This window comes from Muntiacus reevesi, chromosome 15 (assembly GCF_963930625.1).
Source record: "Muntiacus reevesi chromosome 15, mMunRee1.1, whole genome shotgun sequence".
NCBI lineage: Eukaryota > Metazoa > Chordata > Mammalia > Artiodactyla > Cervidae > Muntiacus > Muntiacus reevesi.
Genome location: NC_089263.1, coordinates 42,987,852 through 43,009,470, shown reverse-complemented (window position 1 = coordinate 43,009,470; position 21,619 = coordinate 42,987,852). Strand labels below are relative to the sequence as shown.

Here is a 21,619-nt window from a genome sequence, read left to right as displayed (position 1 = left end):
ACTTTTCTTAACAAATGAGTAAATTTCCATTTTCTACACCATATTTCCTTATAGGATAATCGTTATTTGCTAGTCTCTCACCCACGATTCCAGGAGGGTGAAGCTACTCAAGGCCATCAGGGTACATTAGTTTAGTGTCTTTTCAGAGGAGCAGTTCTTCACACAGACTCCACTGTCAAAATGAAAGCAGCACCTTTATAGAGCCTAGTTGATCTGGATGGGTAATCCCAGGGCAGCAGCCTCAGAATCGGAAGAACTCTGCTTCCCTTTTAGGACACAGTACAACTCATGACTCAGTTCTAAAGAGGATGTGGTCAGTGAAGTTTCCTGCATCTAGTGGTCACAAGTTCACGTTGCTCCCCTTCTGCGGGCCTGGTGGCTGCAGGACTAGGAGCAGCTGACTACAGGGATTGGTATTAGACCAGCAGCCATGCTCACCAGACTCACCCGGTGCAAATGAGAACAGGAAATGTATTGGCCTTGGACATTCCAAGATTTTTGGGTCCTCTGTAACAACTAGTGAGGCTTCCTAGGTGGCTCAGTCGTAAAGCACCCGCCTGCCAATGCAGGAAGTGCAGGTTCGATCACTAGGTCGAGATCCCCTGGAGAAGGAAATGGTAATCCATTCCAGTATTCTTGCCTGGAAAATCCCATGGACAGAGAAGCCTGGCAGGCTACAGCCCATGGGGTTGCAAAATTGGATTTGGCTGAGTTACTAACCACATACTTACCTAACAATTCGTGGCTGAGCTCACCAGGGATCTACTCTGGGAAATTTAAACACTTAATTCGAAAAAAGACCATTCAGAATGCAGTTTGCTCTTTTCCCTTAATGTGGCTTATGGTGGTTAGCTCTCCCTTACTAGAGACCGATTTCTTAAAAGTCTGCTTTAAATAATCTTAAGGCAGCAAAGAAAATACACTTTCTAGAACTTTTCTAACCCTACTGTTTCCCAAAGGTAACTACAATTTCTGTTCTTAAAAATACTGGTTCTTATTGAGTATAGATTAAATGTGTACCTCAACTACTGAAGATCAATAATGCTAACCATTTTACTATAGTTAAAACCTTCAACAGTACTTGGAATTCAAGTTCAGGAATAAATGAGGAATTGTAAAAAAGACAGCTTCCCATGCCAAGTTACTAGTCAGAGCAAGTTTTGAAACCAGAGTTTTAGTTTGTGATTTATTAATTATGCCATACAAGCTATAGTTTAAATTTCTGGCTATTAAGTTCCTTAAGCCAAAGAAACGTGGATCTCTCAACAAACTGAATAAAAACTACCATGTGAAGGTGGTGAACATTTATTTAACAGCCTGCACGTACCGAAGACTTAATACTTGAAACTGGAGGTAAAAAAGACAGGACGCGATTATTTTCCAAAAGCACTGGTTTTATTTATACAGAGTCCTAACCATTTCAGTGGCAGCAAGAGTGGGGAGAAGTTCCTTTTTCAATCGAGGGGCCCCCAAAATGTTGGTCTGTTGTTACCAAACACACAGGCAAGTGGTGTCACGGATTTGGTAAACTAACTACAGTGTCTAGTCTCTCTCTGCTAGAGCAACAAGGTGAGCGTCAATCTCTGCTTCTGTAAGAATCCTGGAAGGCAAAGGGGAAAAAACCCACAACTATTTACTTTTTGAAAACCTTTTATTATGCAAAATAAACACACACACACACAAAAGTAGGATAGTGATGACCTTTTGTGTGTGTACCTATCACCCAATTTGATAGGTCAATACCCACTTGATTCCTGATTTAGGAAAATGCCCTGGAGGAGTGCATGGCAACCCACTCCAGTGTTCTTGCCTGGAGAATCCCATGGACAGTAGGAGCCTTGCGGGCTACAGTCCACAGGGTTGCACAGACTCAACTGAAGTGGCTTTGTATGCATGCAAGTAGTTTATACAGTTGTTTATGCTTATTATTTAAATACTATCTAGCTATTATTTATATATAAAAATAAATATATATTCTATTTATTATTTAAATACTAACACAATTTATAAATGATACAAGAGTTTTCTGAAGACATAGGCTCTTTGGTTTCTTATTTATTTAACTAGTAGATGAAAATAAAGATTTTAAAGGTTATAAAGGGTCTCAGACTAGAAAACAAGATCTAACTGGAGGTCCTTTAGAGAAACTGCTCCTGCTGGAATTTTACTGCTTTTTACAAAAGAAAAAAGAAAAAAAAGGCAACCTTTTCCTCCAGGGGATAAAGGGAAATCCAATTATGCTTTTTAAAAAAGTTCTATAAATTTTTCTTAAATCTTTCAAATTTATATCACTTACCCAAAGGCAACAAAAAGGACAAACTAGAAAAACGTACTAATGAAGCTCTGAGAGGTCTGGTTAAGCTTAGTTTACTACTTCTGTTCCCCAGCCCTAACCCTGACATGTGTTCTTTCAATTCTGACCTAAGAGTAAAGACACGTAACAGTTAACAAGCCTTCCGGCAGCTTCTTTGCATCTGTGATTTAACAGAAACATTCTCTATTCATAAGAGTATCCAGGTTCATGGTAAAAGTAAACCACCTCACAGGTTTGCTGGGAGGATTAAGTGAGCTGATAACATGTTAAGCACCCAGTACAGATTTGACTCATGGAAGCTGTGAGTAAGAACAGATAAGCATCCAGTCCAGCATTACATATTCAATTAGCTGTATGCAAAATCTGGGGGTTTCAAAGATATCCCGATAGGGTCTGATGTACATCAGTATTTCATATTGTTCTTCAAAGCTCCATTTAAATAACCACTAAATAATCAAAGCTCCATCTGAAAACTGCTAGTTTGGAGCTGAATTTCTATTGGCCTTAAGCTAAAAAGAGAAAAACACTTATACTTATTTTACTCCTTATATGAAGGAGGTTATCATACATTACCTCTGGTATTAGGTATGAAATAAATAAAATGAGGAACAAAGCAGTTATGTTTGTTTTAAGGAGACATCCAATAAGTTTTAAAACAGACCTCTCAGGACCTCGCTGGTGGTCCAGTGGTTAAGAATGCACCTTGCAATGCAAGGGGACGCAGGTCCAATTCCTGATGCGGGAACTCAATCCCACAGGTGCGGAGCAACTAAGCCTGCGCGCCACAACTACTGAGCCTGTGAGCTCCGGAGCCCACACACAACCAGAGTGTGCAACAAAGATGCTGCGTGCTGCAACCAAGACCCGACGCAGTTAAAGACATAATAAAATAAACGACAGTAACAACAAAAACAGATCTCTCGGGTGCTGGGGAAAAAACCTAACTCTAGTTCAAAAAAGTGTTTTTTCTTCAAGTTACAGGGTGAATGAACCAACACACTTCCGCCTTTTTACACTAGAATTCATCACTTGGCAAACTTCTTTAAGTACCTAGCCAACAATAAAACTCACCTGAATTTAGGATTTTCGACTGTAACTACTCCAACTTCTATTTCTGAAGGTTTGAAATCAATTGATAGAACAGTAGACAGGCATGTAATCGCAGTCTGAAAAAAAGTATCAATATTTAAAATAATATAGAATTTTTCAGAGATTCCAAGATTTTTCTCATCCTAATCTCATTCAATTCATGAATTAACCACAAGCTATTCATTTTTGAGGTGGTAGTTCAACAGCCACACAGATTGCTTAATTCTAAGATGTTGCCTGCCAATAACAAGAAACTTTTTTATACCAAGTTGAACTATAAATGAAAGGTGTCTCACAAGAAAAATAGGGTGATTAAGACAAAACAGTCTGTTTACCTGATGATCACTACATGCCAGACAATATGCTCAGCACTTGGAGTGAGAGGCAGAGAGGATAAAGATGAATACAGCCTTCTTTTAAGGAATTTACAGTGATAGCACTTTAAGAATGTTTTAAGTAGCTTTGTACGTGATGTGATTAATTAATTCACATAACTATGAACTGCAATTAAAAAAAAACCTTAAGAGACATTTAAACAGTACCTCCCACACAAGAGATTCACATTTCCTGTTAGTATATTATAATACTGCCAACTAAATATAAAAGTATTAGATGGTAATTTTTCCTTTCTTGTTTATCAAAATCATGTTAGTCTTCAGAATTGCTGTATCCCAAACCTTCTTTTCAACAATTTACTAAAATTTTGTTTTTAACTTCTTGGCAATACACAAGAAGCTTCTTTAGTCTAAGGTTACTAAGCACTTGTATAAGAATTTTGGCTTGTCCTGTCAATTTAAAACTTTTCAATCATAACCAACAATCCCCTCAAGAATACTGCTTAACGCTGACTCTAGGCATTCCAGTTCTAATTTCTGTCAAGTCCTCCTGTCAGCATACTACTTTACTATGAAGATATCTGCTTCCCTGAAAACTTGGGGTGTGACTGCTTTTCCTTTAGGACCATAACAGCAACATTACTGACTCAACTTTCTCACTTCTGCCTCCAGTTAGCTTAACTCTAATTTGCATCATAACTATGCAGGTTTTTGGCCTGGTCTTGACTTGATTTTCAGTTATATTTTCCCATTTTATGTGTTTTGCTGAGAGCAGTCTCAACTACAGTATGAGACAGAGACTTAGATGAATAAAGCAGTCCTCATTGTTCCCATGTGACACCAATTTTACTATTAACCCAACAAACCTGGATATCATGAATATCTCAGGAATAGTTTATAAAGACTGTCAACTATGCAACGATCTTCATTATTCTATATAGCATTAAAAAAAAGGTCAGCTCCTTTCAGTTAACTTACTTCCACTGTCTGTTCAAAGGTCCAATCAAATTTCTTCTTTACTTTTTTTTCAAGGAAGCTGGTTGACTCAGTTTGTTTAACTCCTGCAGCAGTTGCTTTAAACCCACAATAGTAACCTGCAGGATCACACTTGTACACCTGAGGGCCTTGTTCTTCATCTATACCAATTAAAATCATACCTAAACAGAAAGAAAGACCCTCATTAAATATCTTAAACCTTCATACAACCAGATTTCGTCTCTCTTGGTGTTGTCACATTACTGTGACAACATTACTGTTATTCATTACTCTGGCTATTTTAGGATATATACATATATATATATAATTCCTGAGAACAGGTTTTTTAATGTGTGACAGATAGTAAGTGCTCAATAAATGTGGAAATCAAATGATGTTATATAGAAAAGGCAACTCATGAAAGCAAACAAAATCAAGTTAGCCAATTTCAGAATTCTTTAAAAAATTTAAAAAAAAATTTGCTTTAAGAAAACTAGTAACAAAACATAGTTTATCACCACAGATAAATTAGGTAATAAATCTCCACTTTGCAAAAGGTTTTATCACAGATTTTTTAAAGGTCTGAATGATAACAAATGTAATATACAAACAACCTTCTAATCCCTGCTATTACCTAAAGCATGTTCCTCTGAACCCCAACCCCTCAAAATGTTAACTGGTCAGATAAATTTGGAAAATAGACTTTCCACATACTATTTTTAGAAAATATACAAAAGCATATTAAGTGTTCTAAAATCTTCTGCTGTAAGCTGATCTACTTTACCTCAGTAGTTCTTAAATTTACTTGACCACAGAATACTCTTTTTTTAAATTTAGGAACTACCTATCAAGGTTCCAGAGAACTGAAAGTGTATGGAACTCACCTTGGGAATGCTGGCACTAAGTGAAATAAACCTAGGGACTAATTGCTCACCTCTATAATGCCCCTCTTTGTTACTGTTGACATATCAACAGTATTCCTGTACTAGTCAGTATAAACCAAATTCTAAATTCTGTACACATAACTTATAAGTATGTTATTATAATGACATACAATTAAGATAAACACCACCGCCAAACTTCTCTCTACGCAGCAGAACAGGTAACAAAAGTATTTAAAGACGGGCTTAACCCCATCTGAACCTTTTTAATATAGTGTCTTATGTTATCCGTAATATTTCTTTACATTTTATACTTGACATACAATAGACAGTACCAAGGACACCACAAAAGAGATACCCACTTACTGCCTGGGTGGGGTAGTTAGCACTTCCTTACTCCAGATGAGCAGGGTTTAACACATGATAAGGAAAGGAAGGGCAATCAAGGCAAAAGGAACACAGAAGGTCAGGACACACCCAGGAAAAGATCCATGTATTATAGCAGCTTCAGGAGAAAGAGGAATGCAGCACAAAAAAGAGGCAACCCGGGAATAAACTGTAAGGGACCCTGCACATCATATCAACAAGCAACAAAACTCTAGGATGACAACTCAGGTAGCAATATGGAACAGTCTAGGAAAGAGTAAGAAGGGAGAAAGGTGGTGAAATAGGTGGCAAAGGCAAGAGGTGATGAAAAAGTGGCACAGGAGGTGGAAGGGCCAGATATTCTGCTGTAAAGCTTGACAGTCTGACTAAACAGAGGACCAGGGAAGGTGAGGTGGGGGCAGGAAAAAAGTTGAGGATGAGAGCAGGAAATCAGCAACGATTTCAAGTTTTAAGTATCTGTGGGACATGAAGGAAGAGACTGGGATAAAGCTAATGAGGGAGTGACTGGCATACAGATGAGACAGTAAATAAAGCCATGAAAGCCGGTGAGATTACCCAGACAAAACAAAGAGAACAGACCGACCAAGGAGAGAAACCTGATGAACAACATTTAAGGGACCAGTAGACGAGGATAAACTAAGGAAAGTGAGGAGGCAGAGGAGAAGAGTATCAATGAAGAAATCAAGGGAGACTTTTTAAGTAATACGTCAAAAACAGGGTCAGGTGCTAAAGAAAAATCATTACAGACTGCTTTAATTCTCATAAATAAATGACATGCTGTCTGAAACAGACAGGTTGAATTTTCCAGGCTAACTTATTCCAATAAGTTTAAATCAGTAAATCTTATTTCTCTTCCAATAAAATTTTACTTGTTTTTTAAAAGAAGAAATTTATTCTTCTTTATATGAATATAAAGTATATAAAATATATAAAAGTATACAAAATATAAAATATAAAGTATACGAATCACAGGCATACGTGTGCGAGCCTGAATCTTTAGGGTGGTCAAAAGAAACAACTACAATGTTAAGAGGCCTAATTTAGGCATTTTCATTGAACTAGTAATCTGGAGTTGTAGTGGACTCTCCACTACAAAAGTCTAATAATGTCTCATGTTTAAAGGTAGTGCCTAAAATACTGCTGTGAAACCTATCCTTCCAACACCTATTTATTATAAAGATTTTTTCCACTTTTCATAATTTTCCAAACCACATGTTCAAAACCCAAGTCTTACTGAAATAACTTTCTTAATGCATGTTCTCTAAAAAACAATCTGAATTCATTAATTATTTGGGAGACTTCTTTGCATACTTACAACAACCAAGAGGCCTCATTTCAGCATTCTGTGTGTAGACCTGAGAAATATCAGCAATTCTTTTACACAGCATGTCCACGGGAATTTCGTAACCATACTTGTATTTCCAATTAGCTGCCTCATAGCGTGCCCTCTGTACCTGGGATCTACTGTCAGCTTAGAGCATAACAAACAAAGGTTTATTTTGTTAGAACGAAAGAATGAACCTCAAAGTCAGGTAACCGTCCCAACATATACATGTATCTCATTATGACTTAAGGAAAGCAGAAGTGGTCCACAATGGTTTTTTCTCCCACCAACATACAGTGAATGACTCAGCAATAAGTATGTGACAAAAAAGGAAAAAAATGTAAAAGATGAAGTCCTACACACAGCTCTGCTTTTATGCTGAACTCTTCTTTATCAGCCATCACAATAATTCCTAAAAGTGTCTAATAATCTCCCAGAGAACAAGGTATAAGGAGAAAGAATAATGTTTCTCTCCATCTTTTGTAGGCTTGAATGTTCCCTTGCTTTCAAAAAACAGAAACCTAAAGTTATTCTCACAGCTGTCACCTACTTCTAACCAGTGTCACTATCACCAGGTTTGAGATATACTGACTTATGTCCCCTTAAATTATTAACCATATCATAGATGAAATAAATTAATAAACCATTTCAGAGATGAAATCATTTTTGAGAGGGCCCTCACTTAGTTTCCCTGACAGTAGCATAGATATCTAATTCTATTAAACTTATGGTTTCAAAAAAGCACACAATACTCTGAAGACTGATAGTAGCCTTGGAAGATCGCAAACCAGATATTAAGGGAGGCCTTTTAAAATTAAAAATAAACTGAAGAAAATAACAAATCTAAGTAAGTATCAAGCCAGTCACCTGTCATTCCTGTCATCACACAGCCAATGTTTTCAGTTATCTTGAATAAGTGAGTCACTGTGCTGGAATCCAGTAATTTGTCCTAAAGAACAAATCAAGATAATTAAAAAAAAAACGACAGGGCTCTCTGTAGTGATAAAAAAACATTATGGAATTATAACAATGAACTACAAATGTCTTCTGCTCATTTTACAGTTAAAACCAATCAAAATGGAGGTGTGGGCACTACTCCGTTTTCCTTTTTAAGATGGTATGTTTTCTGTGGGCAAGAAATCCAGCTCACCTAAGTGTGTTCTGACGTACCTGAAGACAAGAGACCTAGAAATGGCATTATGCTTATAAAAATAGCATTAACATATACAGATAATAACATACCCTGTACAAACTCACGAGACATTCTCACACTGCACTCTGCAACAGCTGCCTCTCTGGGCAGCACTACTTACGGGCACTTTCTTCTGTGTGACAATCACCGCACAGTCTTTCCCTCTGACAGCTACTGATGTCAGGCCACCCTGGTTAATAGCCTTAAAAGCATATTCTGGAAAATAGAACCGTTTTTTTAAAACGTGAAATCAATGATCATAGATCCATGCAACTGAGTAATAAACAGTCATTAAAAATAAACAGGTTGATAAACTAACATGGAATGCCATCTAAGATATGCAAAGCCAAAATAATAATAAACCATGATTAAACCAACTGTATTTCTTTTCATTTTGATCATTTTCATCAGGTGCAAACACCAAATTTCCAGTAAACAATTTTTATCATATCAAATCTTTATCAATTGTTTTATCATTTGAAAAAATCTGTTTTATAGCCATTATTCCTACCACGTCTGGTTTTCCTGGGTCAAATTTAGGTGTTCTACATTTTCTCAAGATTTACTATTTCTGTTAACTTTTGGTCAATAACTAATGGATTGTATGCAGCTTTAATCGCTGTTAGATTACTCTTTTCTACCCCCTCTACCAAGTTGAAAATTTCTGGATTATGTTTTTCCAACTTTCATGTTACCTACACTATAGGATTCTTTAGTTTATCTACAGCAAACTACAGCTTGTACACTTCTCTGCTGCTGCTGCTAAGTCACTTCAGTCGTGTCCGACTCTGTGCAACCCCACAGACAGCAGCCCACCAGGCTCCCCCGTCCCTGGGATTCTCCAGGCAAGAACACTGGAGTGGGTTGCCATTGCCTTCTCCTGTGCACTTCTCTAGTTGCTGTTAAAGCACTCCCAGGTTAAAGGAGCTGATCAAAGTGATTTATAAAAACAAACTATTTTGGTACCACATGGTTTAGCTGAGAATGCCTATGGAGAGAAGAATTACAGATGAGACTATCCCTTTCAATGTTATTTATTTCTGTAATATTTAAACTTACTAAAAACATATTTCATAATCAGGAAAACTGCAACACAATTTAATATATGCTCACTGTAGAAAATACAGAGGAAATATAGAAGAAAAAAATCACTCACTACTCCAGTTATTATTTACATCTGACACATAATAAATGCTTTCAAGAGTCTGTCAAGTATTACTCTGCATACCAGGTCTGAGGCCTGGTCTCATTTGGTTCAAAAAGCCACTAGTGATGAGGCTCATCTAAGGAAGATATTACCTATGACACCAAAGAATTTCCTTTAATAGGAAGTGTGATAAAAAATCCTTTATTAAATTATAATAACTTGTTTTTACCATCTCATTATACCACAAATAATTTCTAAAATATGTTTCATAATGCTTCTCAGTTCTGTTTCTCATATGGTCAAAAAAGCCTGTACCAGATCAATCCTCCACAGACAAACTATAAACTCTAGCCAAAACAATAACTGCCCAAGATACCAGAGAGAGGCCAAAAGTACAGATTCTAGAGAGGGAGTCAGTGCCTGAAGAAGGGAATGGAGTGGGGTGACTCCCATTTTCATGACTTACAGCTTGCCTGCAGGCCCCAGTCTGGGCTAAACACCCACAGAAAATTCAGTCCTTTTGACCTGAAGAGCTAGAGAACAGCTTTGGGGAGTATCACAGCTGCTGGAGAATGAGGGAGAGAAAGGAGAGAGGCAGTGAGGGACAGTCTCAATGTCTAATTGCCCAAATCTCTGGCTGATTCCATAACCACACATAACAAAAGACAGACTCCAAGCATAGTAGCTAGGATAAAAGAATTAAGGTGAGATTTAAGCTGCCATCAATTAACTGCCTGCTAGAACTAAAAAATTTACCCTCTTTGGAGGAACATAACAAAATCCAGTCTTTACAACCTAACATTCATAAATGACCAGGATATAATTCAGAATTGCTCAACATACTAAAAAAGAAAACAAAACATAGTTAAATGTGATCTACTTAAAGGAGGCCAACCTTGAGATGATCCAGATGTTGTATTAGCAGGCAAAGTTATTAAAACTATGCTCAGTGACACAATAAAAATATTCAAGATGAAGTAAGAAATTTCAGTAAAGTACAAAAAGAACCAAGTAGAAATTACAAAACTAAAAAATACAATTTAAAATTTAAAAATTCACCAAATGGACTTAACTGAAGAATGGAGATAACATAGCAAAGAGTACGAAAAATGAATCAAAGTATACTTTTTGTTTTTTCTCTTGCTACATGACATGTGGGGTCCAGTTCCTGGACTAGGGATAGAATCCGTGCCCCTGCAGTGTAAGCACAGTCCTAACCAGTGGTCCACCAGGGAATTCGCTACCCAATTTTAAACAAGAGAAAACAGGCTTAAAAAAACAAGTCTGCAGATTAATATAAACAGGTATAACTGTGCTTAACTGGAGAGGAAAGAATGAGACCCAAAACAGAAACAAACAAAAATTTGAGAAATAATGGTTAAAATGTTCCAAATTTAGCAGAAGACATAAAATTCCATATTGAACATCCAGCAAACTCCAAGCAGGATAAATAAAAAGAAACCTGACTCATTACAGTCAAATTCCTGAAAATCAAAAGCAGAGAAAGCTTTGAGAACAGAGAAAAAGAACAAATTACATACAAGAGAACAATGATTTGAATTCCATGGATTTCACCTGAAGATAGTGGAACATCCTTAAATTGTGGAAAGAAAAACCATCAATTCAGAATTCTATTTTCAACAAAAACATCCTTCAAGAATGAAAGTAAAACAGACACTTTCAGATCTGCAACAAAAATGCTAAAAGAAGTTCTCTGGGCTGAAGGAAAATGGTACCAAAAGAAAACTCCAATCTTTAGAAATGAGAAACATCAAAAAGTGGTAAATATCTGGATAAATATAAAAGACTTATTTTATTCTCTTTAATTCTTTAAAAATACATAACAAAAATTACAACATTTATGGAGTTTGTAAAATATGGAGATGTATTACTTATAGAAGGAAAGGAAGTAAGCTGACTTACAATGTTTTAAGGCTTGTATATTTTTTGTGAAATGATAAACATTAACTCTAAGAAAGATGGGAAGAAGTTAAGCATATATATTATAATCCTTAAAACAAGACTAAAAAATGCTAAGATGTAGCCAAAAGGCTAATAGATTAAAATAAATAAAATGGTAAGTTAAAATCTAACCATGTCAAAAAAAGAAATCTAACCATGTTAACAATTGCATTAAATGTTAATAGATGAAATACTCCAATGAAAAGTATAAACTGTCAGAATGGATATATAAGCAAGACTCAAATATATGCTGACAACTGGAGACACACTTTACAAAATGGATGAAAAAAGTTGATTAGCCTGGAATGGAGTGGACACAAAGGGGAAATGGATGGTATTGCAAAGTGCCAGAAATCCTATATTTTGGAAAATTTTTAAATTTGAAAATTTAAAACCATACTTCTAAATAATCCATAGGTCAAAGAAGTAATCACAAAGGAAATTTTAAAATATTTTGAACTGAATAGTAATGGTTAAAATGTAACAAAACTTGCAGAATGCAGCTCCAAGTGTTCAGAAGGAATTTTGCTGCTATGGTGGACGGATCATAAGGCGGCCTCCCCTCAACAATACCTGCCTCCTGGTGTTCACATCTCTGTGTAATCCCCTCTCCTGAGTATGGGCAAAATCTCTAACTCCCTTTTAACCGAATATTCAAAGGTGGTGGAATGGCGCCTTCCTGATTACATTACATAAGACTATCTTGCTAGCGGACTCTAGACCTTCTTCCTGCTGGACTGGGAAGGGGCTCTGTGGCAAGAACCACTGGTGGCCTCTGGTGAACAGTCAGTCAGAAAGCGGTAAGGCCCCCAGCTCTACACTGCAAACTTAAGTTTCTACTTTAAGAAGCTAGAAAAAGGCAAAATAAAACCAAATTAGAAAAAAGAAATAATAAAGATCAGAAATCAATGAAACAGACATAAAGGAGGACATGAGCAAAGTCAAAAATTGATTGTTTGAAAAATAAACCAACAAAACTATAAACCCTTTGGTATACTGAAAAACAGTCCCCAAATGATATCCATGTACTAATACCTAGAACCTGCAAACATTACCATGTATAGCTTCTTTCCCCGCAAAAAACTCTACATACGTGATTAAGTTAATCTTGAGATCGGGAGATTATTCTGATGGTCCCTAAATGCATTTCTATATATCCTTATTAAGAGAGACAGATGGAAATTTAACACACAGAGAGAAGAAGGTGCTATGAAGGAGGAGCAGAGAGATTTGCAAATGCTGGTCTTGAAGATTTGAGGGATGGAGGAGCCACAAGCCAAGAAATGCTGGTAGCCTCTTGAAGTTGACAAGACAAGGGAAGCATTCTTCCCTAGAGCCTCCAGAGACAGAATGGCCCTGCTTGACACTCTCATCTTGGTCCAATGATACAGATTTTAGACTTCTGGCTTCCACAACTGTGAGAGAATAAATTTCTGTTGTTTTAAGCAGCCAGGTTTGTAGTAATTTGTTATAGCAGCCACAGGAAACTAATAAAAACCTCTAGCCTTACTAATCTAGAAAATGAGAGAATACAAATGACCAGTGGTCAGTAATAAAATGATTATCACTATAGATATTACAGAGATAAATATTAGGAACAAGCTTTTCTATACAGATGTATATCTGGGTCACTATCCTTGATCTCAATTTCAGTACATTTTCAATTGCCAGCTGTTACCTCATGATTGTTCAGAACACAATTTTGGCCTAAAAAATGTTCCATCTATGGGTGTTACTGTTTAGTTACTAAGTCGTGTCTGATTCTTTTGCAGCCCCATGGACTGTAGCCTGCCAGACACCTCTGTTCATGACGTTTCCCAGGCAAGAATACTGGAATGGGTTGCCATTTCCTTCTCCAGGGGATCGTCCCAACCCAGGGACTGAACCAGCATCTCCGTACTGGGAGGCAGATTCTTTATCACTGAGTCATGTGGGAAGCCTGTCTATGGATATAGAGGGTTATTCGTTTGCAATTTTTACCATCTCTCCTCTTACAATGTACTTTTTGCTTTTTCAAGTCCTCTCTGGACTGCCCCATCATTCTTATTTTCACCTAGCTAAAGCCTGTCCTTCCCCTCAAGGTGTCCTCTATTTCCCATGGATACTTTCTCTGATTATCCTAGAAGGAATTCTTCAACCCTTTCTCTGAATTCCCATAGCATTTCCTATTTCACCAGTAATTTTAGCATTTTCAACTGTGTTATCTTCCCCTCCACCACCAGACTGGATAGTCAAAGAAAGCAGGAACCAAAGAGCTTTAAAATTACATTTGCAACCAGTAGACACTAAGTCAAAGGTTGGCCATGGATCCAATCCAGCTTACTCAAATTGGTTTAGAATACACAGTTTTCTAGGATAATTATCATTAACTAAAAGTCTGATTAAATAAAAGCAGGATTATTTTTTCTTAGAAAAAAATTCTGGTATTATTTGACCCTCACAGCAACCGTCCAGCAGAGCAAATCATTTAGGGCTGACATGTGTTCTGCAGTTTTTCACAGTTCCCATCATTCCTCCTCCTGCTTCACCAGTTGGTTTCACTCATGTGCATTACTTACCTGTTCTGCTTAAATAATGCAAAAGATAAAATGCCACAAAGGAAAAGAGTTATGTCTCTCACCACATAATAAAATTTGGTCCCACGAAATACAAAATTTTTTTTTACATATAAAAAATGTTTCTCAACAGAGAATGTGCCTATGAATTAGCAAAGATCCATTAAAAGGGTCCTAGTCCTCTCTCCCTGTCTATATAGACTACTGCTTCCAACAGAACTTTCTGTGATGAAGGCATTGTTGTATATTTGCACGACCCAATATAATAGGCGATAGCCACGTGTGGCTACCGAGCACCTGAAATATGGCTAGTGCAACTGAGAAACTGAATTTTTAAGGTTCTTAGTTAAGAATATCATTCCTAAACTTGCCTGGTGGTCTAGCAGTTGAGACTCCACACTTTCACAATAGGGGGTTCAGGTTCGATGCCTGGTTAGGAAACTAGGATCTCATGAGATGCGGGGGCCCCCCAAAACAATTCCTGCTATTCATCACCAACTTTTCAGTCTCCTTCACTGCTTCCATCTCTTTAGCTGGCTCCTTAAATACTGGTATCCCTAAGGATTCTATCACTTCTCCCTATCACTGGGTGATTTATCCTATATAATCACTACTAACTGACATCTTTAGCTCTGAACTTATATTTGTAAATGCCCATTTCTCCCACAGTCATGGCTGAAATTAAACACCTCTTGGGCTTCCCAGGTGGTGCAGTGGTGAAGAATTCGCCCTGCCGATGCAGGAGACTCGGGTATGATCTCTGGGTCAGGAAGATCCCCTGGTGAAAGAAATGGCAACCCACTTCAGTGTTCTTGCCTGGGAAATGCCATGGTCAGAGGAGCCTGGTGGGCTGCAGTCCATGGGGTCACAAAGAGTCAGACTGAGCACGCACGCAGTTATCTCTGCAAACCTGTTTCTTATAGTTATCTCAGATTACTAACTACTCAGGTTTTCAAGCTACAAACCTGGGTACCATTCTTGACTCTTCACTTTCCTCTTATCAGAGAAATGTCTACTCTTGTATCTAGGATTTGCTTTAAAATACTCCAGCAGAAAAAAATAAAATACTCCAGCAGAGAGGGATAAGTGTTTGAGAAAACGAGACTGACAAATGCGGACAGCCATTAAAGCTGGGTTATGAATACATGTGTCATTGTACTATTCCACCTATTTTTGTTTCTATCGATCACTGGGACAACCCTCTCCAAAATGGTCTTCCTGTCATCTGTCCCTTCTACTCTTAATTCTAATTCTATACCCATCTCTTCTGCTATCTTACTTAATAATCTTGTTGTTCTTAAGGATTTCTACCAGCTATGTCCAAAATCCATGGGACAAAGTCCAAACTGTAGCATGACATCCAAATCTTTTCAACATTTTGCTACAATCTTTTTCCAGTTGTCATTGTCTGCTCCAGCTACACCTGACTGACCAATACACAGGTCTCTCTAAGTTTCCTTCTAACCTAACCTTCATGTAGATCAATGGATCTCCTCAAAGGAAACATTCCTGGCTCTCTGTCAGTGTCACTTCCTAAAGTACCCTTCTCAGCACCAGTATTTTGTTACTTACCATGCAGCTGCTGCTGCTGCTAAGTCGCTTTAGTCATGTCCGACTCTGTGCGACCCCATAGACGGCAGCCCACCAGGCTCCCCTGTCCCTGGAATTCTCCAGGCAAGAACACTGGAGTGGGTTGCCATTTCCTTCCCCAATGCATGAAAGTGAAAAGGGAAAGTGAAGTTGCTCAGCCGTGTCCGACTCTCAGCGACCCCACGGACCGCAGCCCACCAGGCTCCTCCATCCATGGGATTTTCCAGGCAACAGTACTGGAGTGGGTTGCCACCGCCTTCTCCCATATTACAGTGTAATTTTCAGTAAGATTTTGTGTAAGTGAATCCCCGTTATAACACTACCACCAGCATAAAATAAGCTACAAAGACACACGCTGTACAGCACAAGGGGATGTAGCCAGTATTTCACAATAACTATAACGGGGTGTAACCTGTAAAAGCTGTGATCACTATGCTGCACACTTAACATCAACTATATGACAATTTAAATTTTTTTAAAAAAATAACACCACCATAAAATATATTAATAGTAATTTCTATAAAAATGGAAACTGTCAAGTTAAGAATCTAGAGACAGTAATTAAAAAGAAACACTGGCAGGGGAGAAGGAATATCACAGTTTACAGCAGAGGGGAGCATGAAGGCCAATTAAAAAAACAGAAGTTTATAGGCAGTACTTAAAAGGCATATTTAGTTTTGAGTCGGAATTCAAATGTCAGAAACAGTAATTAAACACTTTATTTCCATCACTAAAAATTTTGCTTTTTGGATAAATTTCAGAAACTAACAAAACGGGCAAACACTGTTATGTTAATCTAAGTAATCTGTTTCTGAATGTCCAAGATTATGCAAGAAAAGAACTGATAGCCCATTTCAGTCCATTTCTTATTTTTTAAATAGGAAAAATTATAATGGATTATAGTTCATCTCAAGTCCTCAATTTCTTAATTTTTATTTAAATACATAATAAGTTACCAATATATATGTGTGTATACATATATGTATTAGGTTATTTATATATATATATCTTAGGCTGAACCACATGAAAGAGCTAGTTTTACTGGTAAAAAGCAGTCAAACACCAGCAATTTCAGAGGGCTCAATCTAACAACAAACCATTAGGTTAGAATGAAAACTGCATCCTTGATTATAAATAAAATAGTTAATATACAGTTGTCTGTATATAGAGACCTCTTTCCACAGTAATCTTTTATACATTTTGCTTCCTCCCCTACAATTTTCCCCAACACTTTCCAACTTTTCCAGGACTCATTTGTATAACACTAGGAAAAAACAAGGGCTAAATATAAAAGGTACTGTGACAAAATGTTCAGGACAAACACACAATGCCCCACAAGAGGAGCTCACAATAGGAGCTCACAATGCCTCACAATAGGAGCTGCTCGTGCGTTGCTAGCAACAGCAGAGATGCACGTCCCATTTATGGGCACTCATTGCGAAGCATCTACAGGTGATTCTAAAATTCTGATAAATAAAGGAATGTAAGTCAAGGTTTTTTCACCCATAACTTTGTCTAAAATGCTGTACTGAGATGGAAACTAAATTTTGGGTGGTGATCATGATGTAGTATGTTGCACACACAAACTTATATAATGTTATAAACCAATGTTACCTCAGTAAAAGACAAATCTAAACTTAAATAAAAAAAAAAAGAATGCAGCCTCCTTGTGATTTTCAGCCTGTGTGACCCTAAGCCTACCAGATTGCTGACTTACAAAACTGGGAGAAAATAAATAGATGTTGTTTAAAAACAAACAAAAAACTGTACTGAATTCTGGAAAATATTTTTCCCCATATAAACACTGGCTGGAAAAATATGGCTCCTACATTCTTTGAAGTTTGGTTATCAAAAAAATAAGAGGTGTTCTACTAGGATAAGGCAGGTATTCTGCATGATATGTCAACATCCAATTTGAATGCTGTACTACTAGAATCTTACTGTTAAGGTTTTTTTTGAAACTGCCATTCTGTCTTTCCCTAACCTTTAAACTTAAGCAGGAAGTGCATCTCATTTCACAGTGCCTCCTAATATTACATTCATCAAAATGGTGATTTTTCAAGCAGGTGGGATCATTAAAAATGTTGGTGGTGTGTGTGTGGGTAGAAGTGTGTGTGGGGGGGCAGATATGAGGTTGAAAATATAGCAGAGTTTGATCTCATGACTTTTTTCTATACTTTTAATATGTATGTATTTACAGATATATATATACACATATATATGTATGTATGTATACATGGTATACATTCAATTTCAAATCAGATCCAAGGAGGGCATGAGAAGTCTGGGTTGAGAAACACTATTTTAAAACAAGAATTCTTATGATTATTGTTATTTTTTGGCTGTGCGGAGTCTGGGTTGTGGCACCTGGGATCTCCTATCTTTGTTGCGGTACACAGGCTCTTTTAGTTGAGGCATGTAGACTCTTAGTAGCGGCATGTGGGATGTAGTTCCTTGACCAGGGATTGAACCCAGACCTCCAGCATTGGGAGCACGGAGTCTAAGCTACTGAATCACCAGGGAAGTCCCCAGAACAAGAATTTTTTTTTTTTTAAAACAGCAAAAGAGGTAAACAGTAAGTCTCAGTGCATTTACTTGTGAAACTCCTGAGATGAAAAAATGTCCATTTTTATCAGTCATGTTTCTGTGAGGGATTTTAACAGCATTCCTCACAGAAACATTTACTGACTGCTTATTAATACTATGTGACAGACACTAAGTACTTTACATCTATGAACTCATTAAATTCTTAGAAACCTATAAGGTAAATGGGATTGTATTTTACATATGTAGTATATGTAAAATTCTATACTTCCTCTAGTTGGTGTGGAGTTAGGACTCCCCAGGAATCCCGGCTTCAATACATACTATCACTTTCTAGATTAGAAAACCATCCTCTCCAGTCAGTCTCTACCAGTCCATTTCTTTCCTGTTTCTTATCAGCATGCTCCCTTCTCAGTAACAACCAGGCAGCGCTCACTTCACCTGGGAGGCAAATTCAAGGAACTGATCCCATCTCCCTCGCCAGACATATCCAGCAAAAAGGCAGGAGAAAGGGGCTCTAAAGTAGCCAGGCTTATGGACCTATTTCCCATTGATAACATATGAAATTACTGGAGTTGGATTTCAAAGTCAAACACTCTATATAGCTCTACAGTTTACACACACACACACTGCCTCTTGAACACATTAAGAGAAAATTTTCAACAATTATTAAAGTGTACAGGTAAAAATAAAAAATTCCCCTACTCCTTGAGAACAAATACCATCAACAGTTTATTTATAATTATAATTAATATTATAACTTTAAAATTATACCTGTATTTTTTAAAACTTAGCAACTTCAGACAACATACGTCTTTTGAATCCCAACTACAGAAGATGAGGAACATCCTTAATCCTTTCCATTAACCTTTCCATTCCCTTGTCATCTCCCCATTTTTCTTCTACTAGTTTTCCACTGTCACTGTTAACAATTTGCACTCTGTCTTACATGTTTTGTCTTTGGCAGATTCTAAAGTTTAGAAACTAACCAACAATATTCATAACATTGTGACAATATACGTATATTTCATTAGAGAATCAAGCATGGATGGACCATAAAAGAAACAGTCCATGTCTACAGAGCTACTAACCTAACAGACCAAAAAAAATAAAAAAATAAAAAAAAGCCAAAGAATCCCACAAAAAATAACATTTACTGAGAACTTAATCACTGTGCTAAGCACTATACATATATTACTTTATTTAATCCTCAAAACCACCACAAAAGGGAGGAATTATTAGGCCAACTTTGAAAAAGAAACTAAGGCTGAAGTTGTATCACTTGCCCAGGTGAGCACTATCTATGAAGCAGAGCAGGAATTTGAATCGAGTTAGGGCTCCAGGGCCTGAACTTTTCACCACTATACAGCTTAATCATTCTATTCTTTCACTTTTCCTTTCCTAGCAATGTCTAGTCAGTGCCCTATGTAGCAGAGGGAGTGTGTTATTAAACGAGACAAACCTTAAAGTTATTCTGTCTAGATATTTAACCTGTTCTGAACTGCATGCTCTATTCCAAGTCTTTTTAAACTATTAAAATGACACTATACTCAGACTTTCAACTCACCAAGTCTGGGAAGCATTAGAGCCTATTGCTGGACTTCACAATATATTATACAAAAGTCTAGGTTTAAGTGCCTTTCCCTGTTCGCATATTAAAAACCATGAAATAGAACATTCAAAGCACAGCCAATACAGAAGTCTTTAAAACTCAGGAATGAAACTTTTAAAATGAAACTTCCTTGAAGATACGGTTATCATCTCTGTATCATCTTAGATCATATTTTTCAACTGGGGATGAGTTAAAAGGGTTCACGAATTACCCTATATGATGTTGTTTCTTGCTACATTATATCCAGTATGTAGCCATACAGTAGTTTGGTTTCATTCCAAGTTATCTTCATTTCTAACATTTACACTTACAAGAGAACCTCATTTACAGGCCAACTCCCTCCTTATGATTTCCAAGCACAGATGATCACTGACCTCACCAAGGCACTGAGGTGCTAAATTCACTCAAAAAGAAAACCATCACCGGCCAGTTGTAAACCAGGTTCTCCGAATACTGACTCCTCCAGTCACAGCCTAAACCCTGACACCTTTTTGATCCACCAAAATGTCTTGCTATACTGAATAACTCTAACCACTTTAGGGTTTATTTCCAGTGAAGCTGTCCTTCAGGAAACAGCTATTTCACTATACCTCACCTACAAATCAGAACCAACTTTTAAATTACAGTAGCACCCAATCAGACGTGTGTTAAGACGGGATGTTAGTTTCAATAGCAGCTCTAGAGCTGACGGCCACTCATCCCGTCTACCAGTTTTCCACGAATGTCCTGAACTCCAGTTATTTGGCGCTTTTAATCCATTTGTTTACGTATGTTACTCCCTTTAAGCCGCGAGCGTCAGTGTAAGTGAAGGTGTGACATCTTTGCATCCCCTAGGACCAGCACAGCGTCTGGCACACAGAGGTTCTGCAAGTCTACGTGGAATTAACCACAGGACCAGGAAGTCTACACTGCAAACAAAGGAAAACGAACAGGAAACGTTTTCACTGGAAGGTTAAGGAACCAATTACCCTTTAGATGGCTACAGACGTTGGGCCCATTCAGGCTAAACAGCCCTACCTTCCTGTAACTCTTTATAGTGTCCAGGCAATGAGGACTCATGCCCCGGACAGCCCGAGACCTTCCGCCTTCAGGCTCCCATCCCAGCCTAAGGATAGCGGTGGGAACATCAAGGGACTTCCACATGGACTCGGCCCTCTTCCAGTCCCAGCTCCGGCCACGCTTCAGCCCGGGACTAAACTCCGGCCGCGTCTTCCTGCTGCAGGCCGTACCATGACAGAGCAATTCGAGTGGACCAAAGGCAAACGCAATTCACTCACCTACTTGGTAGAGCCGTCCCTCGGGAGAAAAAATGGTAATGTGTCGGTCAAAACCAGCGCTGGAACCCCGGGACATGGTGCACCACTATTCCAAGCACAATCTCGGGCCTCCTAGCTCCTGCACCAGGCGTACAAGCCCCTGCGGAAGTAGGTACGACTGCTTCCGGGGCATCGGCGGGGCTCTTCCGCTCTTGCGCACCGAGGTTAAGACCTCCGCGCGGGGAGAGCGCCAAGGCTCCGCCTCTGGTGGGAGTGGGGCAGAGCGGGTTCTTCGACTTGAGCTTGCGCCAGCCCCACGTGTGGGCGGCTTGAAGATAGCAGGTGAGGTTCGGCTTGTGGCGGTTTAGAGCTTTCATCTGGAGAATGAATTGATTATAGCAAGAGCAAAAAAGCTTTTCCGGGGCCTCGAGTAGTGATTTGCCTCTCTGAGTGATC

General features: G+C 38.0%; 1 protein-coding gene across 1 annotated transcript; it reads right to left on the bottom strand.

Annotated features, from left to right (window-relative positions):
• Nucleotides 1–1,382: 1,382 nt before the first annotated feature.
• Nucleotides 1,383–21,352, bottom strand: PSMA6 (proteasome 20S subunit alpha 6). Its single transcript, XM_065906567.1, has 7 exons — nucleotides 21,185–21,352; nucleotides 8,619–8,713; nucleotides 8,173–8,254; nucleotides 7,297–7,452; nucleotides 4,717–4,895; nucleotides 3,386–3,480; nucleotides 1,383–1,600 (listed from the first exon to the last, which is right to left on the bottom strand). The coding sequence occupies exons 1-7, from the start codon at nucleotides 21,258–21,260 to the stop codon at nucleotides 1,543–1,545; spliced, it is 741 nt and encodes a 246-aa protein (XP_065762639.1). The 5' UTR covers nucleotides 21,261–21,352; the 3' UTR covers nucleotides 1,383–1,542.
• Between the last annotated feature and the right edge of the window lie 267 nt (nucleotides 21,353–21,619).